Source organism: Vipera ursinii (genome assembly GCF_947247035.1).
Source record: "Vipera ursinii genome assembly, chromosome: 2".
Taxonomy (NCBI): domain Eukaryota; kingdom Metazoa; phylum Chordata; class Lepidosauria; order Squamata; family Viperidae; genus Vipera; species Vipera ursinii.
Window position 1 is genome coordinate 108,439,636 of NC_139513.1, and position 19,849 is coordinate 108,459,484.

Below are 19,849 nucleotides of genomic sequence, written 5' to 3' on the forward strand. Positions count from 1 at the left end.
GAACAAATGTTGTTGCTAGCTATCGTAATTCATGCCTTCATCACCTGCAGTGAACTCTACATGGGTCAGCATTTAAGACCATCTAGAAGCTATAATTGGTTCAAACTGCAGCCACTTGCTTGTTAGTGGCACACATCATCAGGAATATTTTACAAGGCCCTGCATTAATTTCAAAAAGGCTTCTGGGTTCAGGTTATTGGTTCAGACTTATAAATTCCTATATGATTTAGCACTTAGATACCTTCAAGACTACATTCTGCAGCCTGAATTGAACTGACCAACTCATTTGTTCAGGAAAAACTGTTGGTAGTGCCCCACTTCCATGGGGCGGGGGGACTTCTGTTTTTTGGAACAGCGTCCTAATTAAGATCTGGCTGTACCCCCTTGGTGTGCTCTTGGAAAATGCTGAAAATTAAACTCTTCCAAAGAGGTTTTATAGCCTGAGTAGGTATCGTTTGGTTTTTTTTTATTTTATTATTTATAACTTGTTTTGATTAGTTGAAATATTGTTGTTTGTTTATGGATAACCTATTTGTATTATATGGGCATTTTTCTTGCATTATTATTATTAAGCACCAAGAGTCCTCAAATATTACATTAGGTTACAAGTTGAATGAATGAGAGGGGAAAAAAGAGGATCCAATTAATTACAGACTGGTTGGAGGGCGGGCGGGCGGGCAAAAGTGTAGGACAGTTTTTTAAGCAGATTTTTTAATATGGGCCAGACGGTACTGCCATGAGCTAGACTGATTAAACAATCATACCCAACGAACATACATCAGGTGTTCAGGCTAGAACAGGGCTTTTCAACCAGTGGTACAGGTACCACCTGTGGTACATTGGCACCTGGCAGGTGGTACGCAACCATCCTAGAAAAGTTGTGGGGGAGGGGAATGAGCTGAACCAGTGGCAGCACCGCACAAGCCTGAGCGAGAGATGGCTGGAGCTGCAGGGCTGTCAGGGCTCAGTGGAAGTGCCAGGATCAGCACTTCTTTGGGGCTGTCAGCACTCAGTGGAAGCGCCAAGATCAGCGCCAGGCTCCAGCTGGAGCTCGGCGCTGATCCTGGTGCTTCTGAACCCAGAAGAAGCGCCGATCAGCTGGAATGTTGCAGCATCTCCAGAGTCTTGTGATTTACATTTAGATGATTGGCAACTGATTCATATTTATGACGGTCACAGTGTCCCAGGGTCGTGTGAAGTGACCAAAATCTGCTGCAACCACCCAGCAGATGGGGGGAATAAAACCAAACTCCCCCCACCCCATGCCCAAATATAAATTTTATATTTGGACGACCCAAAGACAGACAAACAACAAACACTTTAAAAGATGGTATCAAATCAGAAGGCTTTTCACAAGTTGTAGGAGAAAGCATCTAGATACATTTGAACAGGGATAAATGTAAAGTGTTTCATTGGAGTAAGAAAAATGAAAGGCATGAGTGTAGGATGAAAGAAGCCAAACTGAGTAACAGTACATGCAAAAAAAAAAACCTGAGTGTCTTGGTGGATCCCAGGATCAACACGATCCCAGGATCAACACGAACCAAAAGTGTGATACCACAGCCAAAAAACCCAAATGTTATTTATTTTATTTATTTAATTGTGCATATCGGCATCTCGGGTCAACCAGACTATTCCATCTCTAACGATGGAGGGGTGAGGTGTTACCCCCCATTGATAGGGCTCGCAACTTGGGTGTCCTCCTGGATTCACAGCTCACTTTTGAAGACCATATAGGAGCCGTGACCAGGGGGGCTTTTGCCCAGGTTCGCCTGGTGCACCAGTTGCGACCCTATCTGGACCGAGATGCCCTACGCACAGTCACTCATGGGCTCGTGACCTCCCGTTTGGACTACTGCAACGCTCTCTACATGGGGCTGCCCTTGAGGACCACTCGGAGGCTTCAACTGGTGCAGAATGCGGCCGCGCGAGTTGTGATGGGGGTCTCCCGATACTCCCATGTAACACCTCTACTCCGCGAGCTGCATTGGCTTCCGGTTGCCCTCCGGGTGAAATTCAAGGTGATGGTGATGGCCTATAAAGCCCTACTTGGCTTGGGTCCGGGATATCTGAGGGAACACCTGCTGCCGGCATCAAGTTCCCTTCGTCCAGTGCGCTCCCACAGGGAGGGTCTTCTCAGGGTGCCACCGGTAAGATATTGCCGGCGGGTAACACCCAGGGATAGGGCCTTCTCAGTGGGGGCGCCTGCCCTTTGGAACCAGCTGCCAGTGGAGCTGAGGACTGCCCCCGACCTCCGTTCATTCCACCAGGGCCTGAAGACCTGGCTCTTCGAGCTCTCTGGCCCAGGCTGAGGATTAATTTATTTTAATTGGGGTTTTATTTATACAGGGATAAATTTAATCTTTTTTAAACTTAGTTTTTAACTTTTGTATTTTTGGTTTTTAATTACCCTGTAAACCACCCTGAGTCCTCCGGGAAAGGGCGGTATAGAAATGTAATTAAATAAATAAATAAATAAATAAATAAATAAATAAATAAATAGATTTTTATACCGCCCTATTCCCGAAGGACTCAGGGCGGTTTACAGGGCAGCATAAAATACAATATAAAAGATAATAGAAAATTAAAATGAATTAAATTAGTTAGCCCAACAATTAAAACAATATTTAAAAAGCTAAAACCCCTTCAGTCCAGGCCTGATAGATCGAAAAGCCAGGTTTTCAGGTCCCGGCGAAATGAACGCAGATCGGGGGTGGTCCGGAGTTCCACAGGTAAATCATTCCAAAGAGCAGGCGCGCCCACAGAGAACGCTCTTCCCCTGGGAATAACCCGCCGGCATTCCTTAACCGCCGGTATCCTGAGAAGGCCCTCCCTGTGGGAGCGCACGGGACGAAGGGAGCTTGATGCCGGCAGCAGGTGTTCCCTCAGATAACCCGGATCCAAGCCATTAAGGGCTTTATAGGTCTTCACCAGCACCTTGAATCTCACCCGAAGGGCAACCGGAAGCCAATGCAGCTCGCGGAGTAGAGGTGTTACATGGGAGTATCGGGAAGCCCCCATCACAACTCGCGCGGCCGCATTCTGCACCAGTTGAAGCCTCCGGGTGGTCCTCAAGGGCAGCCCCATGTAGAGAGCGTTGCAGTAGTGTAAACGGGAGGTCACAAGCGCATGAGTGATTGTGCGTAGGGCATCTTGGTCCAGATAGGGTCGCAACTGGCGCACCAGGCGAACCTGGGCAAAAGCCCCCCTGGTCATGGCTCCTATATGGTCTTCTAAACTGAGCCGTGAATCCAGGAGGATGCCCAAGTTGCGAGCCATATCAACGGGGGGGGTAACACCTCACCCCCCCATAGTTAACAATGGACAAAACTGGTTTTCCCGAGATGCCGGTATGCACAGCCACTCAGTCTTGGCAGGATTGAGTCGGAGCCTGTTTCTCCCCATCCAGACCCGCACCGCCTCCAGGCAACGGGACATCACGTCGAGGGCATCACTGAGTTGGTTCAGGGTGGAAAGAAAAAGTTGGGTATCATCAGCATACTGATGATACCTCACCCCGAAACCACGAATGATCTCACCCAGCGGCTTCATATAGATGTTGAACAGGAGGGGAGAGAGGACCGACCCCTGAGGAACTCCACAAACGAGAGGCCTCGGGGTGGACCTCTGCCCTCCCATCAACACCGACTGCGAACGGCCCAGGAGGCAGGAGGAGAACCACCGTAAAACAGTGCCCCCCACTCCCAACCCCCTGAGACGTCGCAGCAGGATACCATGGTCGATGGTATCAAAAGCCGCTGAGAGATCTAAAAGGACTAGGACAGAGGAGCAACCCCTGTCACGAGCCCGCCAGAGATCATTCATCAGCGCGACCAATGCGGTCTCCGTGCTGTACCCGGGTCTGAAACCCGATTGGTACGGGTCCAGATAATCAGTTTCCTCCAGGAACAGAGGAAGCTGATGCGCTACCACACTCTCAACAACCTTCGTCAAAAAGTGGAAGTTGGAGACCGGACAATAGTTATTCAAAATGGCTGGGTCCAGGGCAGGCTTCTTGAGAAGGGGTCTCACCAGTGCCTCCTTCAAGGTGGCAGGAAAGACACCCTCACTCAAAGAGGCAGATATCACTGCCTGGAACCAGCCTCGTGTTTTCTCCCGAGCTGAATAAACCAGCCAGGAGGGGCACGGGTCCAATAAACAGGTGGTAGAGCTCAGCCTCCCCATAATCCTGTCCACCTCCTCGGGAGTCACAGGATCAAACTCAATCCAGAAAATACTACTCTCAAGACTGCTCGATTCCTCCCCGTCAGACTCTGCCCAGTCAGAGTCCAAACCGGTCCGAATCTGAGCAATTTTGTCCGCCAGATGCTGGCTGAACTCCTGCTAAAATCAACAGAAGTAAATGCTAAGATCAAGGAAAGTAATCATTTGTCTCTCTTCTACATAGTTGAGACAACATCTAGGATATTGTGTCTTGTTCACAATTTAGGAAGGGCATTGACAAACTAACGTGTGTTTAAAGAAGAGCATCCAAAATGATGAGGATCCTGGAAGGGAAATCCTAGGAGGAACATTAGGCAGTATGCTTAATTTGGAGAAAAGAAGACTGCAGGGAAACATGATAGCTGTCTTCAAGTATCTGAAGGGCTGTCATGTAGAAGTCTGGGCAGAGTTATTTCAAAAGACAGAACAAAAACTATTTACATTACAACAGTGTAAATATTGATTGGCCATAAGAAAGGACTTCCAAATGGGAAGTGTTGTTCAACTGGGGATGAGAGGAGGGACCCTCCTCTCTTGGAATTGTTTAAAGAGAGGCTGGATGGTCATCTGTTGGAGATGCTGTGGCAGTGCATTCCTGCACTGGACAGGAACTTGGACTAGGGCAGGGGTAGGCAAACTTGGCTCTTTTATGACTCGTGGACTTCAACTCCTAGAATTCCTAAGCCAGCATGGCTGGCTCAGGAATTCTGGGAGTTGAAGTCCAAGAGTCATAAAAGAGCCAAGGTTGCCTACCCCTGGACTAGGGGATCTCCGTGATACATCCCAACCCTTACACTGTATGATTCGAGAATTGTAACTGCACTTCCAATCCTGCCTGATAAATTTTTAAACAATTAAAAATATCTAACTAAAAACAGACAGCCAATTTGGTGTGGGATCAAGATACCAGGCTACAAACCAGAAGACTATGACATTTATTTCCACCTTAGGCACCAAGCCAGCTGGGTGATCTTGAGCCAGTCACTCTCTTTCAGCCCTAGGAAGGAGGAAATGGCAAACCATTTCTGGAATCTTGCCAAGAAAACTGCAGGAACTTCTCCAGGGAGTCACTAAGAGTCAACACTGACTTCAAGGAACCAAAAGCAACAATAACAACTAAAAATAGAATTGTTTGCTCTATTCCTGCACTTTAATTCCTGTGACATGCATTTCCATTCAGTTGTAGTGTGTAAACTTTGCTCTTGGCTTCCTTTGTCTTTTCCCACTATTATTCTTTAATAACTCCAGTACAGTTCTTTCTCATACTCTGATTGGTTTATGGACAGTAGATCTGGCCTCAATTTTTCAATTGTGACATAGTAGGATTCCCTTCCCAGATAGTGTCCCAACCTTCTCAATGTTCCTTTTGCTATTAAGTTTAAGTTTAAGTTTATTATATTTGTATACCGCCCTTCTCCCGAAGGACTCAGGGCGGTGAACAGGGCATATATAAAAATACAAAATACAAAAATTAAAAAGAGAATTAAATACGAGCCCGCACTAAAAACAGTAGAAAAATGTAAAAAATCCCCAATAAAAAACCCCAACGCATCCCCCATCAGGCCAGGCCGGCTTGTTCAAATAGGTAGGTCTTCAAGTCGCGTCGGAAGGAGCGAAGGTCAGGTGCCATCCGGAGCTCAACCGGCAGCTGATTCCATAAAGCCGGGGCGCCCACAGAGAAGGCCCTCCCCCTGGGGGCCACCAGCCGACATTCTCTGACTGGTGGCACCCTGAGGAGGCCCTCTCTGTGGGAACGCACAGGGCGGAGGGAAGTAGATGCCGGCAGCAGGTGATCCCCGAGGTACTCCGGACCCATGCCATGTAGGGCTTTAAAAACCATTACCAAAACTTTGAACCTCACCCGGAAGACAACTGGCAGCCAATGCAGCTCACGGAGCAAAGGTGTAACATGGGAGTACCGGGAGACTCCCAAGACAACTCTCGCGGCTGCATTCTGTACCAGCTGGAGCCTCTGAGTGGTCTTCAAGGGAAGCCCCATGTAGAGAGCGTTGCAGTAGTCCAGACGAGAGGTCACGAGCGCATGAGTGACTGTACACAGGGCATCCCGGTCTAGATAGGGCTGTAACTGGCGCACTAGGCAAACCTGGGCGAAAGCCCCCCTAGTCACAGCCACTATATGATTTTCCAGAGTAAGCCGCGAATCTAGGAGGACTCCCAAGTTGCGAGCCCTATCTACGGGGGGTAAAAACTCACCCCCCCATGGAAAGAAGTGGAATATTCTGAATATCCCAGGATGCTGGTATGCACAGCCACTCAGTCTTGTCGGGGTTGAGTTGATTGCATACTAATGTTGTTTTCCGCATTATACAATCTTGAAATGGCTCACTATGTGAAGAAATGGGATAATTCAAAGTATAACATCAATAATTGCAAAACTCAAAGACAGCGTTAGCAAACAATACATCAGAAACTATTTTCAAGGTACTTCTATTCTGATGCCTATACAGTAGGCCTTGTCTGAAAGTTTTCCTAACCAAGTTAATTTGGTTTGCTCTTTAAAACTGTGGTTTTTGTTAGAATTCTAATACTGAAAGGAGCCATGTGAGCAGTTGCACAGTTCATAAACATTATATACAGTCAAAAAAATTGTTTGAATGGCCAGTTTTTAGTTTGATGTATATATATATTTTCTATGTACAAAATTCCCTCTGCTTTCTTGGACAGAGAAAGAGCTTCCCAACTCTTGCACGGTTTTTGGCAAGAAACAGATTTGGACCTCATTATAGATTCATTATAGATTCAAGAAAAGGGACGCGGTGGCTCAGTGGGTTAGGACACTGAGCTTGTCGATCAGAAGGTCAGCAGTTTGGCGGGTCGAATCCCGAGTGCCGCGTAACAGAGTGAGCGCCTGTTACTCGTCCCAGCTTGTGCCAACCTAGCAGTTCGAAAGCACGTAAAAACGCAAGTAGAAAAATAGGGACCACTCCGGTGGGAAGGCAACAGCGTTCCGTGCGCCTTTGGCGTCTAGTCATGCCGGCCACATGACCACAGAGACGTCCTCGGACAAGCGTTGGCTCTTCGGCTTTGAAACAGAGATGAGCACTGGCCCCTAGAGTCAGAAATGACTAGCACGCATGTGCGGGGAAACCTTTACCTTTACCATTTTTATAGATTCAAGAAATTTGTCTATTGCTTAATTTTTCCTCTGTTATCACCACCAGTTTTTTTAACTGCGTTTAATTCCTCAATTCTTCTTTCCCCACAAGTTTTTTCTTAATTTTGACCTATGTCCTAGGCTTGCAGTCAGATGTACTGTAATCTTTCTCTGAACTGCACTCCTCATAGCTCACATTTCGGCCCTTTGAGTGAAGCATTCAGAGATGAGGGACATAGTTTGTGGATTTTCCAAATAGAGTGATATAACCACCTGACTAGATACTGACTGATGGGGCTGTGCAGGCCTGGAAGCACCGCTGCCCTAACCTTGTCCAACTTATTTTACAGGTAAACTGAGCTTCAGTGAAAGCAGGTGGTTGTTGTTTGGTCCCAGGAGGCCTAAGCTGATACTGGCTCCAGTTGCTTTGGCAGCCGACAGCCCCTGGGAGTCCCCCTCCAACCTCTCTTGCCTGTTGCATCAGCCTTTTGAGGAGAGCAGGTGGCAGGAGCTAACCAAGTGGGAACTAAGGAGACTGTGATTCTTAGTTCTCCTTCTGGACCTCCATTCTGCTAAGATCCGAATTATTTAGCAATAGGCTGTGAGGAGACTGCTTCCTTGAAATGTCAGATAGGATAGGTTAGGGAATGGTTGTTTTTTTTAAAAAAAAATCATATACAGATTTTTAAATTTGGCTGGTTACATTTGGGGATCAGATAATAATGTTCATTATTACCTGATCCCCAAATGCACCATATCAGATTTGCTCATCCACACTCCCCGCCCCCCACTTTCCCCCATTTTATGCTTGTTTTTAAGATGTAGTAAGTTCAGTGTGTTCTTATAGTACTTTTCTTACAGTACATTTTTTTATAGTATATTTCTTATATTGGGCCGGATGGGCTTATTATCCAACAGCAAGGGAGGAACTAAACTGAATTGTATTTTGCCCCTATAAGACAATATCCATGTCTAAATGGTAGTGCTATACAGGAGTTATGCATCTTCTTCAGGACTTGTACAAATACATGTTTGATCTTGACAGGAAAGAAATATAGCTTAAGCATCTAGGTCAGGGGTAGGCAACCTCGGCTCTTTTGCGACTCATGGACTTCAACTCCCAGAATTCCTGAGCCAGGCTCAGGATTTCTGGGAGTTGAAGTCCATGAGTCACAAAAGAGCCGAGGTTGCCTACCCCTCTGATCCAGGTGCATGCATAGATTTCTGGACAGGCATCAAATACTAAACTTCAATATTTGAATTTTATTTGAATTTGTTTGAGATGTTCTGTGTTGAGATTTGCCTCTCAAGACTATACCCAGCCAGTACAGGAGTTGGCCTGTATAATCCTACTTTCAGGGAAGAGTATTTTCTGATTTCTGACAAGTTTTCAGCGGACCACTTCTGTTGTAGGATGAGTGGAGGACTCCTTATGTGTACATTAGGGTAGACATATCAATTAGTTATCCTAGTATTAGATTTACCTGCTCCCAGCTTACAGCTTCATGTCTGAGATTACCACCTGCATCTGAAGCTTCGAATAGCAATGGGTGCAGTGTTGTTGTTTTTTAGCTCTGCAAAGCAAGTGCAGTTAAAAGTGTCAGTCAGTTCCATCTAGTGGTTTCCCTTAGAACTGCATTATGTCTCTGCCTTAATAATGTTTCCTCATTTTCCCTTCTCTTTCAGGTGCAATAATCGGACACAGTGTGTAGTGGTAGCCGGCTCAGATGCTTTTCCAGACCCTTGCCCTGGCACCTACAAGTACTTGGAGGTCCAATACGACTGTGTCCCCTACAGTGAGTTCATTTCTCGTTGTATTATGATGCCTCGTCTTGTTTCTGTTCTTGATCCAAATGAGATCCCCCGCCTGACCCAGGGAGGAGCGATTCCACAGGCTGGCACACCCATCTACTGGCACAAAGCAGGGGATCTACTTAGGGAAAATACTACTTAGCAGTTGACTGTGGTGCCTCTTGTGCCAGGGGATTTCAATGGCTAAAATAATAATTTCACCTAATTCCCAAGTTTTAAGAATGGAATTGAATCTAATGCATTAGTTCTGGAAAGCTGGGCAAGAGGAATCCTAATTGTTCCATTGTCAACTCACCTTGTGTTGGATGATCACTGTTTACATTTCTCCACCTTTTCTTGTCATCCAGTAGTTTGTATCCTTGGGTGCCGAGCACCTGACTGGGCCCAAAGGTCTAGTTTTAAACTTGGGGGATAATATTTTTTTGAGCAAAAAGTTAATTTTTTAAATCAGATTTTGGATGAAGGTTGAATACCAGATCCTTTTTATACTTTTACCTGATCCCTCCGTCACCTTTGAGCATTTAGAGCTAAATATTGCCTAACATTGGTCTTCTCCAGGATCATATTTCAGTCCGCCTCTCCTGAAGCTGAATTTAAGAAAAATAAAAATTCATCACAGAACAGACCTTCAGGGAAAAAATGTTCCTCCCATATAAGGCCACCCATAACTGCATATGGAGGGTGCAGAGGTTTGAAATACATGCTCCTAAAATGCACTGTATGTTTCTGATTGTTGTAGATTTGTTTTTGTACATACCTATGGATCTATAGCATTTAGCTAATCTTGATGTGAGTGTCCATTTAAAGGATATACCCACACTCTTATCTTGTCTATATTTATATAGACATATGGATATACATACATACATATTCATGCTTCATATAGTCTGCATATATACATATATAAATATATATATATATGCATTGCATCCATGCATATATGGTCTGTAGGCCCATATGGATGGTACAGAGGTATATGGCTATCTCCATGTTGGTGTGCATGCATATGACTCTGTGTGTACACACATGCATGTCTCAATGTTTCAATGTATGCTTGGGGGTGATTTTGTGTGCTTCGTATTAGAGCTAAATCATCTGGGTGGTGGGAGGTGGGAACCTGTTTGAAATGTAGCCATGGCAGCAGGATGAAGGGTACTGCCTCTTCCCAGAGGACAGGCAAGTGGAAAATGACTCTGCCACATGGCTGTCCTCAGTTAGGGTGTTTGCATACATACATATGCTTTGAATGCTGCTAAGCTCAGCTGGGTGTATGGCCATTTGGGTATATGTACATTTTGGTTTTGAGTGTATGTTTGAGAGCCCACATGGTGTGAGTGATATATCAGTGGCCTTATAAGTATGTCTATGCATATTTATTAAATGTGGCCATGTATGCGCTTGTACCATCATCCAGACTAAGATACTTAAAATAAAACTTGGCAACTGTTCTCTTTCTTCGAAAAAGAGGAAATCAAGGTAGGCATCCCTTAAAAAAATTAAGATAATGCAATTATTTTTCTCAAAAAGAACATGTGATTTAAAAAAAATACAAGTATGCTAACAAACAGAGCTCAAGGAGAGTTTGATTTTCTGGCTTGTGAGAAAATGGTGAAATCTGGAAGTAGGACAGTTTTCTATTACAAGCTGCCCCTGTCTCCTGGATCCCATTTTTTTTCATTCCTATTGATGGATCAAACTGAGTAGTTGCAGGGGGGGAGGGGTGGTGGTGGTATAACGGCCACTCCCTGAACTAGTTTTTCAACACTAGGACTTGCTGAAGAATCTGAATTAAAACTGGATCCTGTAATGTTGGGCGGTGGATCAAGGAGGAAACTTTTTATTTCAGAGCCTGACTTAAATCTATTTCTCTTTGTATCATGGATCCTGACCAAACCTAGTAAGTCTCATCTGGCAAGCCTAATAAGAGCTACTGAACTGCCAGCTTGGGATGTCCTTCCTCCCTGGGTCAGCAACTGATACACCCTCTCCTTTCCTGTTCTGTTATTTGGGGTGTGTGGAGAGGTTGGCTCTTCCTTGCTTCATACCTTATCCACTCTCCACTGGGTCTTGGGTCCATGTGGGAGGGATAATCATTCAGGGTGTATCCCCTTCCCTCCATGCTAATACCCCTTTGGTTTCTCCTCACAGATAAAATGGAGTGATGCAGGGCAGACGTGGCCTCTTAACTTCTTAACATTCATTCCTGCCCCTTTTCCTTCCAGCTACCTGATGGTGCCGAAACAAATCAATCAACGCTCATCTCAGGGTGTAACCAGTCCTGACCCCCTCAGAATTAACAGCACTGAGAACACACCAAACCAGCAAAGGGCACTAAATTATTGCTTTATAAAAAGGGGAGAGAAGATGCAGATGGCATTGGGGTAGGAAAGCAGGATGGGTGGATGTGCCTATGAGCATAGCTGTAGAAATAATTATCTCCTCAGCACAGGTGACCTCAGGGCCTGGAAATGACCCCCTGCATCCATTTGCTTACATCGCAGTTTATATATTATTCGTATAAGTAATATTTACATATAAGTACATTTACAAACTCTTTTGTTTAGTTTTACACATTTTTTTCATATCCAGTTCTTGGAGACCCCCTGGATAAATCTCGGCAATTTTCTTGGCAAAGAATTTCAGAAGTGGTTTGCCATTGCCTCCTTCCTAGGGGCTGAGAGAAAATGACTGCACCATGGTTACCCAGCTGGCTTTCTGCCTAAAGTGAGGCTAAAACTCAGGGATTCCTGAGGCCTTAACCACTACACCCAGCTGGCCCGCTGTTTTACACATAGTCAAATGCATATTACATACATGTATATTTCCATAATTTAAAATGTTTGTATGCATACATTGTATGCATACATTGTGTACACGTATGCACACAAACACCCTTCCATCTTTCAATCTCATGCAAAATACACATATTTTTATATACGTAGTATAGTGTACATAAATAAGTATGTACTGTATGGATGCAGACGAGGACAGCAAGGGAGATTTCTTGGAACAGTTCATGTTTATGAATTCCATACCACGTTATATGTATCACGAAAATGCACTGGCTAATTTACTCATATATATTTTCCCCTGAAGACTTTTCATGGTATTGTTTAGGCATTTATCCACCAAGTTTTTGAAACTGTGGATAAGCACGTTAACATGAACTCTTCTATGATCCCCTTTTCCCTCCTTTTTTCTCACATTCTTGGTGTGGAGAGATGTTGACTTAGGCTACACCAAAAAATCATCTAATGAATGAGTCCATCTCAAGCTAGAAGATGCACACACAGATCTAGAGTGGACATCAACAATTCCCAAGACACCGTTTGTGAAGCCAAGGATATAGTATGGCTAAGCGAAGCCATCGTCTGTCTCTTCTATCAAGAATGTCTTGTGGTCACATTGGGCTTTCTGTAGAACCAGAATTCAGTTCCTGATCTTGTTACACCTTGTCCAGTCTCAGTGTTTCTCCTATCCTCTGCTGGTTGCTCTATCCTGTTTCTTTAAACAGGGGAAAGCTTGATCCAATGCTGTTTCTGTTGGGCTCAGGACTGGGGCAGGTGATGGGAGGGGAAAGCAAGAAACTGGAGTTGTGGCGGGGAGAGATGGGTCATAGAGCGAGAGCAGAGATGAGAGGGGCCTCTGTTGTCAGATCCTTTTGCTTCTTTCTTTGCAGCTCCTTCCACTCTAACCATACACCAATCTTCCTTCCTCAGGGGCCAGTCTGTCATGTGGAAAAAAATAAAACCATTTAATGTGTCCTATTTTTGGGTTTGATTTTTTAGTGGATTTTATTTATTTATTTATTTATTTATTTAATTAAATTTTTATACCGCCCTTCTCCCGAAGGACTCAGGGCGGTGAACAGGGCATATTATTATGGTGTGTGTATATGTATATGTATATGTATATATATATATATATATATATATATATATATATATATATATATATATATATATATATATATGTATATGTATATGTATATGTATATGTATATGTATATGTATATGTATATGTATATGTATATGTATATGTATATGTATTAAACACAACCTCCCTCTCCCTTACCTTCTTTTGGCTTTCTCCCAACTATCCTTTCTCTTCTTTCACTCCACCTTTTTTCTGCCGCTTGCTTCCTTTGCTTTTTCATAGACCAGGGGTACTTACTCCCTCTCTGCTTGAGGAATCTTTCATTCAAATGTTGGGATGTGGGTATTTAAGCAACTGGTGATGCCACCACTTGCCCAGGAAAGTAGTTGTTTGTACAATGTCTGGATTCTGTCCTATAAAGGATTGAAGTTGTTGAGTTGCCAAACAAGACTTGTTAAAACTAGGCAAAGAGCAGGAAGTTGCAGGAAATGCAGCACTTAATAAAACGGGGGGCTATACCAGAAAGAATATTCAAGGAACCACGTTTTTGGAGCCTATTGGTAATTTAGATATTTATATTTGCATTGGGCAGATTGAGATGAGATGAAAAACCTCATATTGTCAACACTTTTGCAGAAGACTCAGACTTTTTAGGTGAACGTATGATATAGTTTTCAACAGGTTATTTATTCATAATCTGTGAGAGCTTACTTCCTCTGAATTTGGCCATTTGTATAAATAATCTAATTTATTAGTTGGGTTTAGGCCAGGAGATACGTCCAAGCCCTTGTTCAACCACAAATTTCTTGAATGGTTGATAGTCAACAACTGTCTTGTTGTGGGGATAGGTGAAGGAGAGGCCTCCTAAAGTAATGTCAGCTCTTGGACAAAATATGTGATTTTCTGGGCACTTGAAAAAAAAGACGTTATTATGGAGTGGAGAAGCCATCATTTTCCCTAAAGGACATTCTAGGGCAGCCTACATCGAAGAGCTGGACCCAAGGTGAAGCAGGAGTGCCCTTCACTAGGGAAATGTATCTGCTCACAAGCTCTGTGAAGTCACAGCATTCCATAGTATTGCCAGAGAAAATACCAGTTTTCCTACAATTTCACCTACACTGTATTTGAGCAAGAAATAAATTGGTTCATCTCTTCACTGCTGCCAGCATGATAGGAATGGAGAGATCCAGAGCTGCTTTCAGAGCAGTACAGAATTCTTATGAGGAGCAGTAGGAATCAAGATTTGTTAGGAGGAGGAGGAGAAGGAGGAGGAGGAATTCGGAGGCGTAATTCCAGAGACTATTAAAAACAAATTTTGAGCCTGAATTCAGACAACCTTATTGCTTAATTTTGCACAGTGTGTTCCTTCTTTCTTAACACATATGTCTCCAATTTTGCTTGTAGTTTAAAAAAAGGAAGAGATACTGCTTATCTAAGATGTACCTGGCTACATATTTCAATCTATTTTTAAACAGACTTTGGAAATTTTAAACCGCATACACAAATCAACAAAACTTGTTTACTGAAGGCAAAGATAGGATAGGTAAACACATCAAGAAATGAAATTCCTTTTATACTGCCTTTAGCTGTCTGCCAAAATAAATAAAATATCTCTTTCATTTGAAGTCAGTTCCATAACCCAGAAGTGGCTACATTCAGGCTTATGAGTTCTATTCAGTTTTTCTTTTCTAGAATCACAGGAGTAAAACCAATAAAGATATATACATGGAATTAAAAATGAAGACATCTCTAGGCACAAACCTGGGGATCTGAATTCAGTATCTGAATGAACTAAATGCTGAGTTCTTTCACATGAAAGTGCATTCTTGCAAGCTCCAAGGTTGTTGGTTTTTTTTTTATTATTATTATTATTATTATTATTATTATTATTATTATTATTATTATTATTATTATTTCAGTAACATATTTAGGCAGAAGAAAATTTTACATTTGTAGCTATTTTTAAACAATTGGAAGACTCTGCAAATTTACTGCAAATCACTCTTAAGTTCTACTAGTAAATACCAATTTAGCTTCTGTTTTTCCTTGTCCTAAATAATGTAATAATTATGGCTACCCCAAAAAATGTCTGTAAAATGTTTAATAAGGATCTGCATATGTCTTGAAAGATTCTTCTCTGTCATTTGGAGACATAAGTTCTGAAAGGTTTGGGTTTTTTGTTTTTGCTTTAGAGTCATGAAGTCTGACTCAGTATATATATCTGAAGGGCAGAAAATGAAAATATGTAGTCATTCCAGCTGTGCTATTAGTGAATGGTTTAGATTGAACTCAAAGGAAAAAAAAAGTTAATATCAGTATTATTATTAGAAAAATTGTTTTGGCTCAATATGTTACAAAGATCAGGAAATAATACTTATACTGTTCCATTAGATTTAGGAGCAAGTTCAATTTTTAGCATCACTTTCAAAAAAAGAATGAGAAAAAGAGATCAAGGCAATTAATAAAGAATTGAAAGGAAGTGTGCTCAAATTGCCTATTAGTGTTCTAAAACAGATGAAGATGAAACGGACTTTTAAGTGGCTTCAGCTACTTCGATAATTCCATAGAATGTCAAATAATAGTTGCTGTGGCCAATGAGAGTAGGACTAAAAGCAGTAGATTTATGGTGATATAATAGAAGCCCTGGAATGTTCTTGTAGTAACAAGAGCAGCTAACAAAGGAACTAATTGCTGAAGTAAACAATAGCTTAATACAAAGTGTCTAGATATATGAGGAGAGTTTTAGGACTTGCTGCAGACTCCATGATTCTTTAAAGAGCTCTGCCTCGATTTATTTTAATAGAACAAGTCTTCATCGTTCTATTTTTTCTTCATTGATTCTCTGCTCACATCTATGTGTTGGCAAAATTGGAGGCCTTTGCTGTCTCTGTAGCTGCAATCTACTTGTCCTCAATTATGAGCACGTGCAGATGCAGTCTTCCTTTATCCTGATCTTCACTCAGACCATTTCTTCTAGACTTCTAACGTTCCAATTGTATTTCTGACTAGGGAGCTGGTGGTGCATGATTCTTGGAAAATTCTGGGAAGTGGTTCTCATAGATCAACCTTGGGCCAAATAAGCCCAAAATGTCCTTTGCCAACAGAGCTGACAAATAGTGTAGAGTTTTGCAACTGATTATGCAATTGTCATCTTACCTGAGACTCCATTACACTTTGCCCTTGAGAGGACAGAAAATATGAACCTTATATTAGCATCCTACGTTCTTTTGTAAGAATTTAGGAATTTTTCTACACAAATTCCTTTTAATACCCCAATGCTATGTGTGGTTTTTAACATATAAAATGTATAAGTGGTTATATAATTTTTTTAAGGCAATAAACTATGGTGTTAATTTAGTTAATGGCTAACCTATGGAGCAGAAATACCTTCCCTCCCCCCCCCACCCACTTTTCATTGGTTTGATAATCTATAACTGGAATCTCCTTGAAAGTTGATTCCAGCGACAAAATTAAATGTCTAGGCATACTTTTTCTTACAGAAATCTGCAGTGCTAGCCAAGTGCCAGTCAATTGTTGTTTGACTTCCTAAAAGGGTTGTCTTTTAATTCTGGAGACCCACTGTTCCATAGGCTTAGTACAAACCATCTAATTTTAAACTCATCTGAGTGACAGTTTCTCGTTGCTTCAAGATCCTGCTGGCTTCAGCTGTTCTACCATCATTCCCTATATTCTTGTTTACACACATATATTCCCACAATTTAGATTCATTCCTTTATATACAAGAGATTTGTATTTATAAGGTTCATAAATAATAATAGATAATAATTATCTAATAAGCATTCTAATAAATTATGGGATGAAATTCTAATCTTCTGAATTACAAAACTTGTTGGCAAACCACTTATATTATGTGGAGCCCCAGTAGTGCAATGGTTAGAATGCAGTATTACAGATTACCTCTGCCCCTGGCAGGCATTTGATCCTAACTGGCTTAAGGTTGACTCAGCCTTGCATCCTTCTGAGGTCAGTAAAATGAGGACCCAGATTGTTGGGGGCAATAGGCTGACTCTGTAAACTGCTTAGAGTAGACATGTCAAACGCAAGGCCCGGGGGCCGCATCTGGCCCGCAAAATGGTTTCATGTGGCCCGCGAAGCCATCCTGGAAACAGTGAGGGAACGGCCCCCACTGCCTTGTCCCTGGCCGAGAGACCTTCCTTCTGCCAGAGACCCTCAGATCTGTCCCATTCCTGCCCAGGCCCCCATAGGCACCCTTGATGCAAACGATGTAGAGCTGGCCATGCCCACCCAGTAGGCCATACGCACTCTAGCCACGCCCACCCAGCAGACCACACCCACCCTGGCCATACCCACCCGGCCCCTTGAGGGCAACCGCAATGCTGATGTGTCCCTCAGTGAAATTGAGTTTGACACCCCTGGCTTAGAGAGTGCTGCAAAGCACTATGAAGAGGTATATAAGTCTTTCTTACTTTCTTCTCTCCAAATTCTATGTAAGTGATCAGTAAATAATGTACTGCACATGCTGATTCTGACATTAGCCTTGGTGTATTTTTTAGCAATTCAGAGAGTTGCTAATACCCAGTAGATGCAATGGATTACAACTCCTATCTTCTGTAATGTACCATCAGTGGTCATATTGTCTAGGGTTATTAGTTCTTACAGGGGACATCAGACAGGTAAAGGGTGATCTAGAGTCTCACTAACTGAAAAACAAAAATACCCTGTCTGTTAATGTTTAATTTTAATATATGGCAAAGGCACTGAAAAGTTAAGATCAACCCTTTCAAATTAATCCCTGCAAAAGATAAATTGGAGAATTATAGAGACAGAATTTGAAGATACTATGAACTTATAATTTATCTTATTCTATGGCCAAGTCATTTGGGACCATACAGTGTTCCCCAAAGTTTTGAATTGTGAAATGTAAAGTCTCCTTCAATTTCTGATGACTTTATGGGCATATCCATATAGTTTCCTTGGTAACCCATGAAAGTAGTTTGCCATTATCTTCTCGGATTTTTTGTTTTTTAACCTCTCACTCTAGTCCAGGGGTGTCAAATTGCCGGCCCGCGGGCCAGACGCATTACAACAAAAACGCGCCCACCCCATTGCTGGCAATGGGGAAAAAGCTCCGATACGTCGCGCGACGTCACGTGATGTCGCGAGTTTGACACCCCTGCTCTAGTCTGTGCCTTGAGCATGTCCTATTGGACTCACAGGATAGTACTAGCATGAATTTGCTTAGCAAAATTTCCATTGTGTTCCTGTGTATATATGTATTTATACCATTTGCATATGCCAATGGTATAAATACATATACCATTGTATTTATGTTAATTTTGTTAATTTTATGAAAGTGCTCTTTATGCATCTTTCTACAGTTGAAGACGAAGTTCACCTCCAGTAACCTTACTACTCTGATATTTCTTTTTACTCAAATTTTATTTTTTATTGATAATAGACTGTAAAAAGCAGAAATATATAATTTAGCACTGTCTCCATATTGTGGGCAGACAGATATTTCCATAAAGGTCACAGTCAAAATATCTTTAAAAAGAGCAAAGGAACCTTAGAGAAACCCTATTCTGAATGTGGAGGTTCCAATTAAACTTCATGACTAGTAGATAATTGGGACAAATTTTCTGTGAATTTGTATTGTCCAGTCTTGCCTTTACCACACTATAGAGCTACCCTTTACATTCTGAACTGCAGCTTAAATTAGACACAAGTTGCCGTTGGGTTCAGAGCATGAGTTGGTGTGATTGCTACTGTATGCCATAATTTATATAGAGTTCAGAAAGGTTTCAGCTTCATTCGAACCACAGCTCTCCTTATAACACTATATCCTTGTTTTTGTTTCCTGCTTCTTATTATAAAAATTCCATCAGAGAGTAAAGACATGCTACTTCTGACATTTCTTTCTTGCATACCTTCTTAATTTTGTCCTGTGTAACACTGCAGTTACAATATCTGTAGATTATTCAAAAATCACCACTCCAATATATGTGGCTTTAGATCTTGTTTTGGAAGAATAAATGGATCTAAAGAAATGAGGCCTGGCAGGCCTTAATGTTAGGTTAAACTAATTAATAGAAAACCATATACTCACTGATATTAACAATATAATATAAACGCCTTGTTATAATTATGACAGTAAAACATGCCTGAAAAATTATGTTATAAACTGATAGACTCCAGAAAATTTGTCAATAATAATAATAATAATAATAATAATAATAATAATAATAATAATAATAATAATAATTTAATTTAATTTCTATACCGCCCTTCTCCCGAAGGACTCAGGGCGGTGTACAGGGCAATAAATACAATAAAAATACAATGTACAAAAGTTAAGAAAGAATTAAATAATGTAGCCCAATTACAATAAAAATTAATAAAATTAATATTCAAATACCCCACACCCATCAGACCAGGCTGGCTTGTTCAAAATCTGAACTGTTGATATGTGTTGTTTTTTACCAGTTGAATTGGGGTTTTTTTTTGTAATTGTTGTTTTCTTCAACAAGGGGAAAGAAAATACATACATATATGTATATGCATATGCATATGTATATATTTCATTCAGTTGTGTTCAATTCTTGAAGACTCACTGGACAAATACCTGCAGCTTTCTTGGGAAAATTTTTCAGAAGTAATTTGCCATTGCCTTCTTCCTCGGGCTGAGAGAGAGTGATTGGCCCAAGCTTACCTAGCTGGCTTTGATAGTAGAGTTCCCAGATTCCTAGTTTCTAGCGCGATGCCTCAGCTGCATCAGGGTCTTAATTCATATATTACTTAACTCATATATTACTACCTTCTAAATTATTCACCTGCCATCTA

General features: G+C 41.9%; 1 protein-coding gene across 7 annotated transcripts in view; it reads left to right on the forward strand.

Annotated features, from left to right (window-relative positions):
* ADGRL1 (adhesion G protein-coupled receptor L1) overlaps positions 1–19,849 on the forward strand; it is a 171,213-nt gene that overhangs the window by 108,129 nt on the left and 43,235 nt on the right. For 6 of the 7 annotated variants that reach the window (XM_083351757.1, XM_083351761.1, XM_083351760.1 and 3 more), the window contains one exon: positions 9,026–9,135. In XM_083351757.1, coding sequence (XP_083207883.1) covers positions 9,026–9,135 — 110 coding nt within the window. Of the gene's footprint in view, positions 1–9,025; positions 9,151–19,849 lie in introns of all 7 variants that reach the window. The other variant, XM_083351762.1, reaches the window with a different exon arrangement.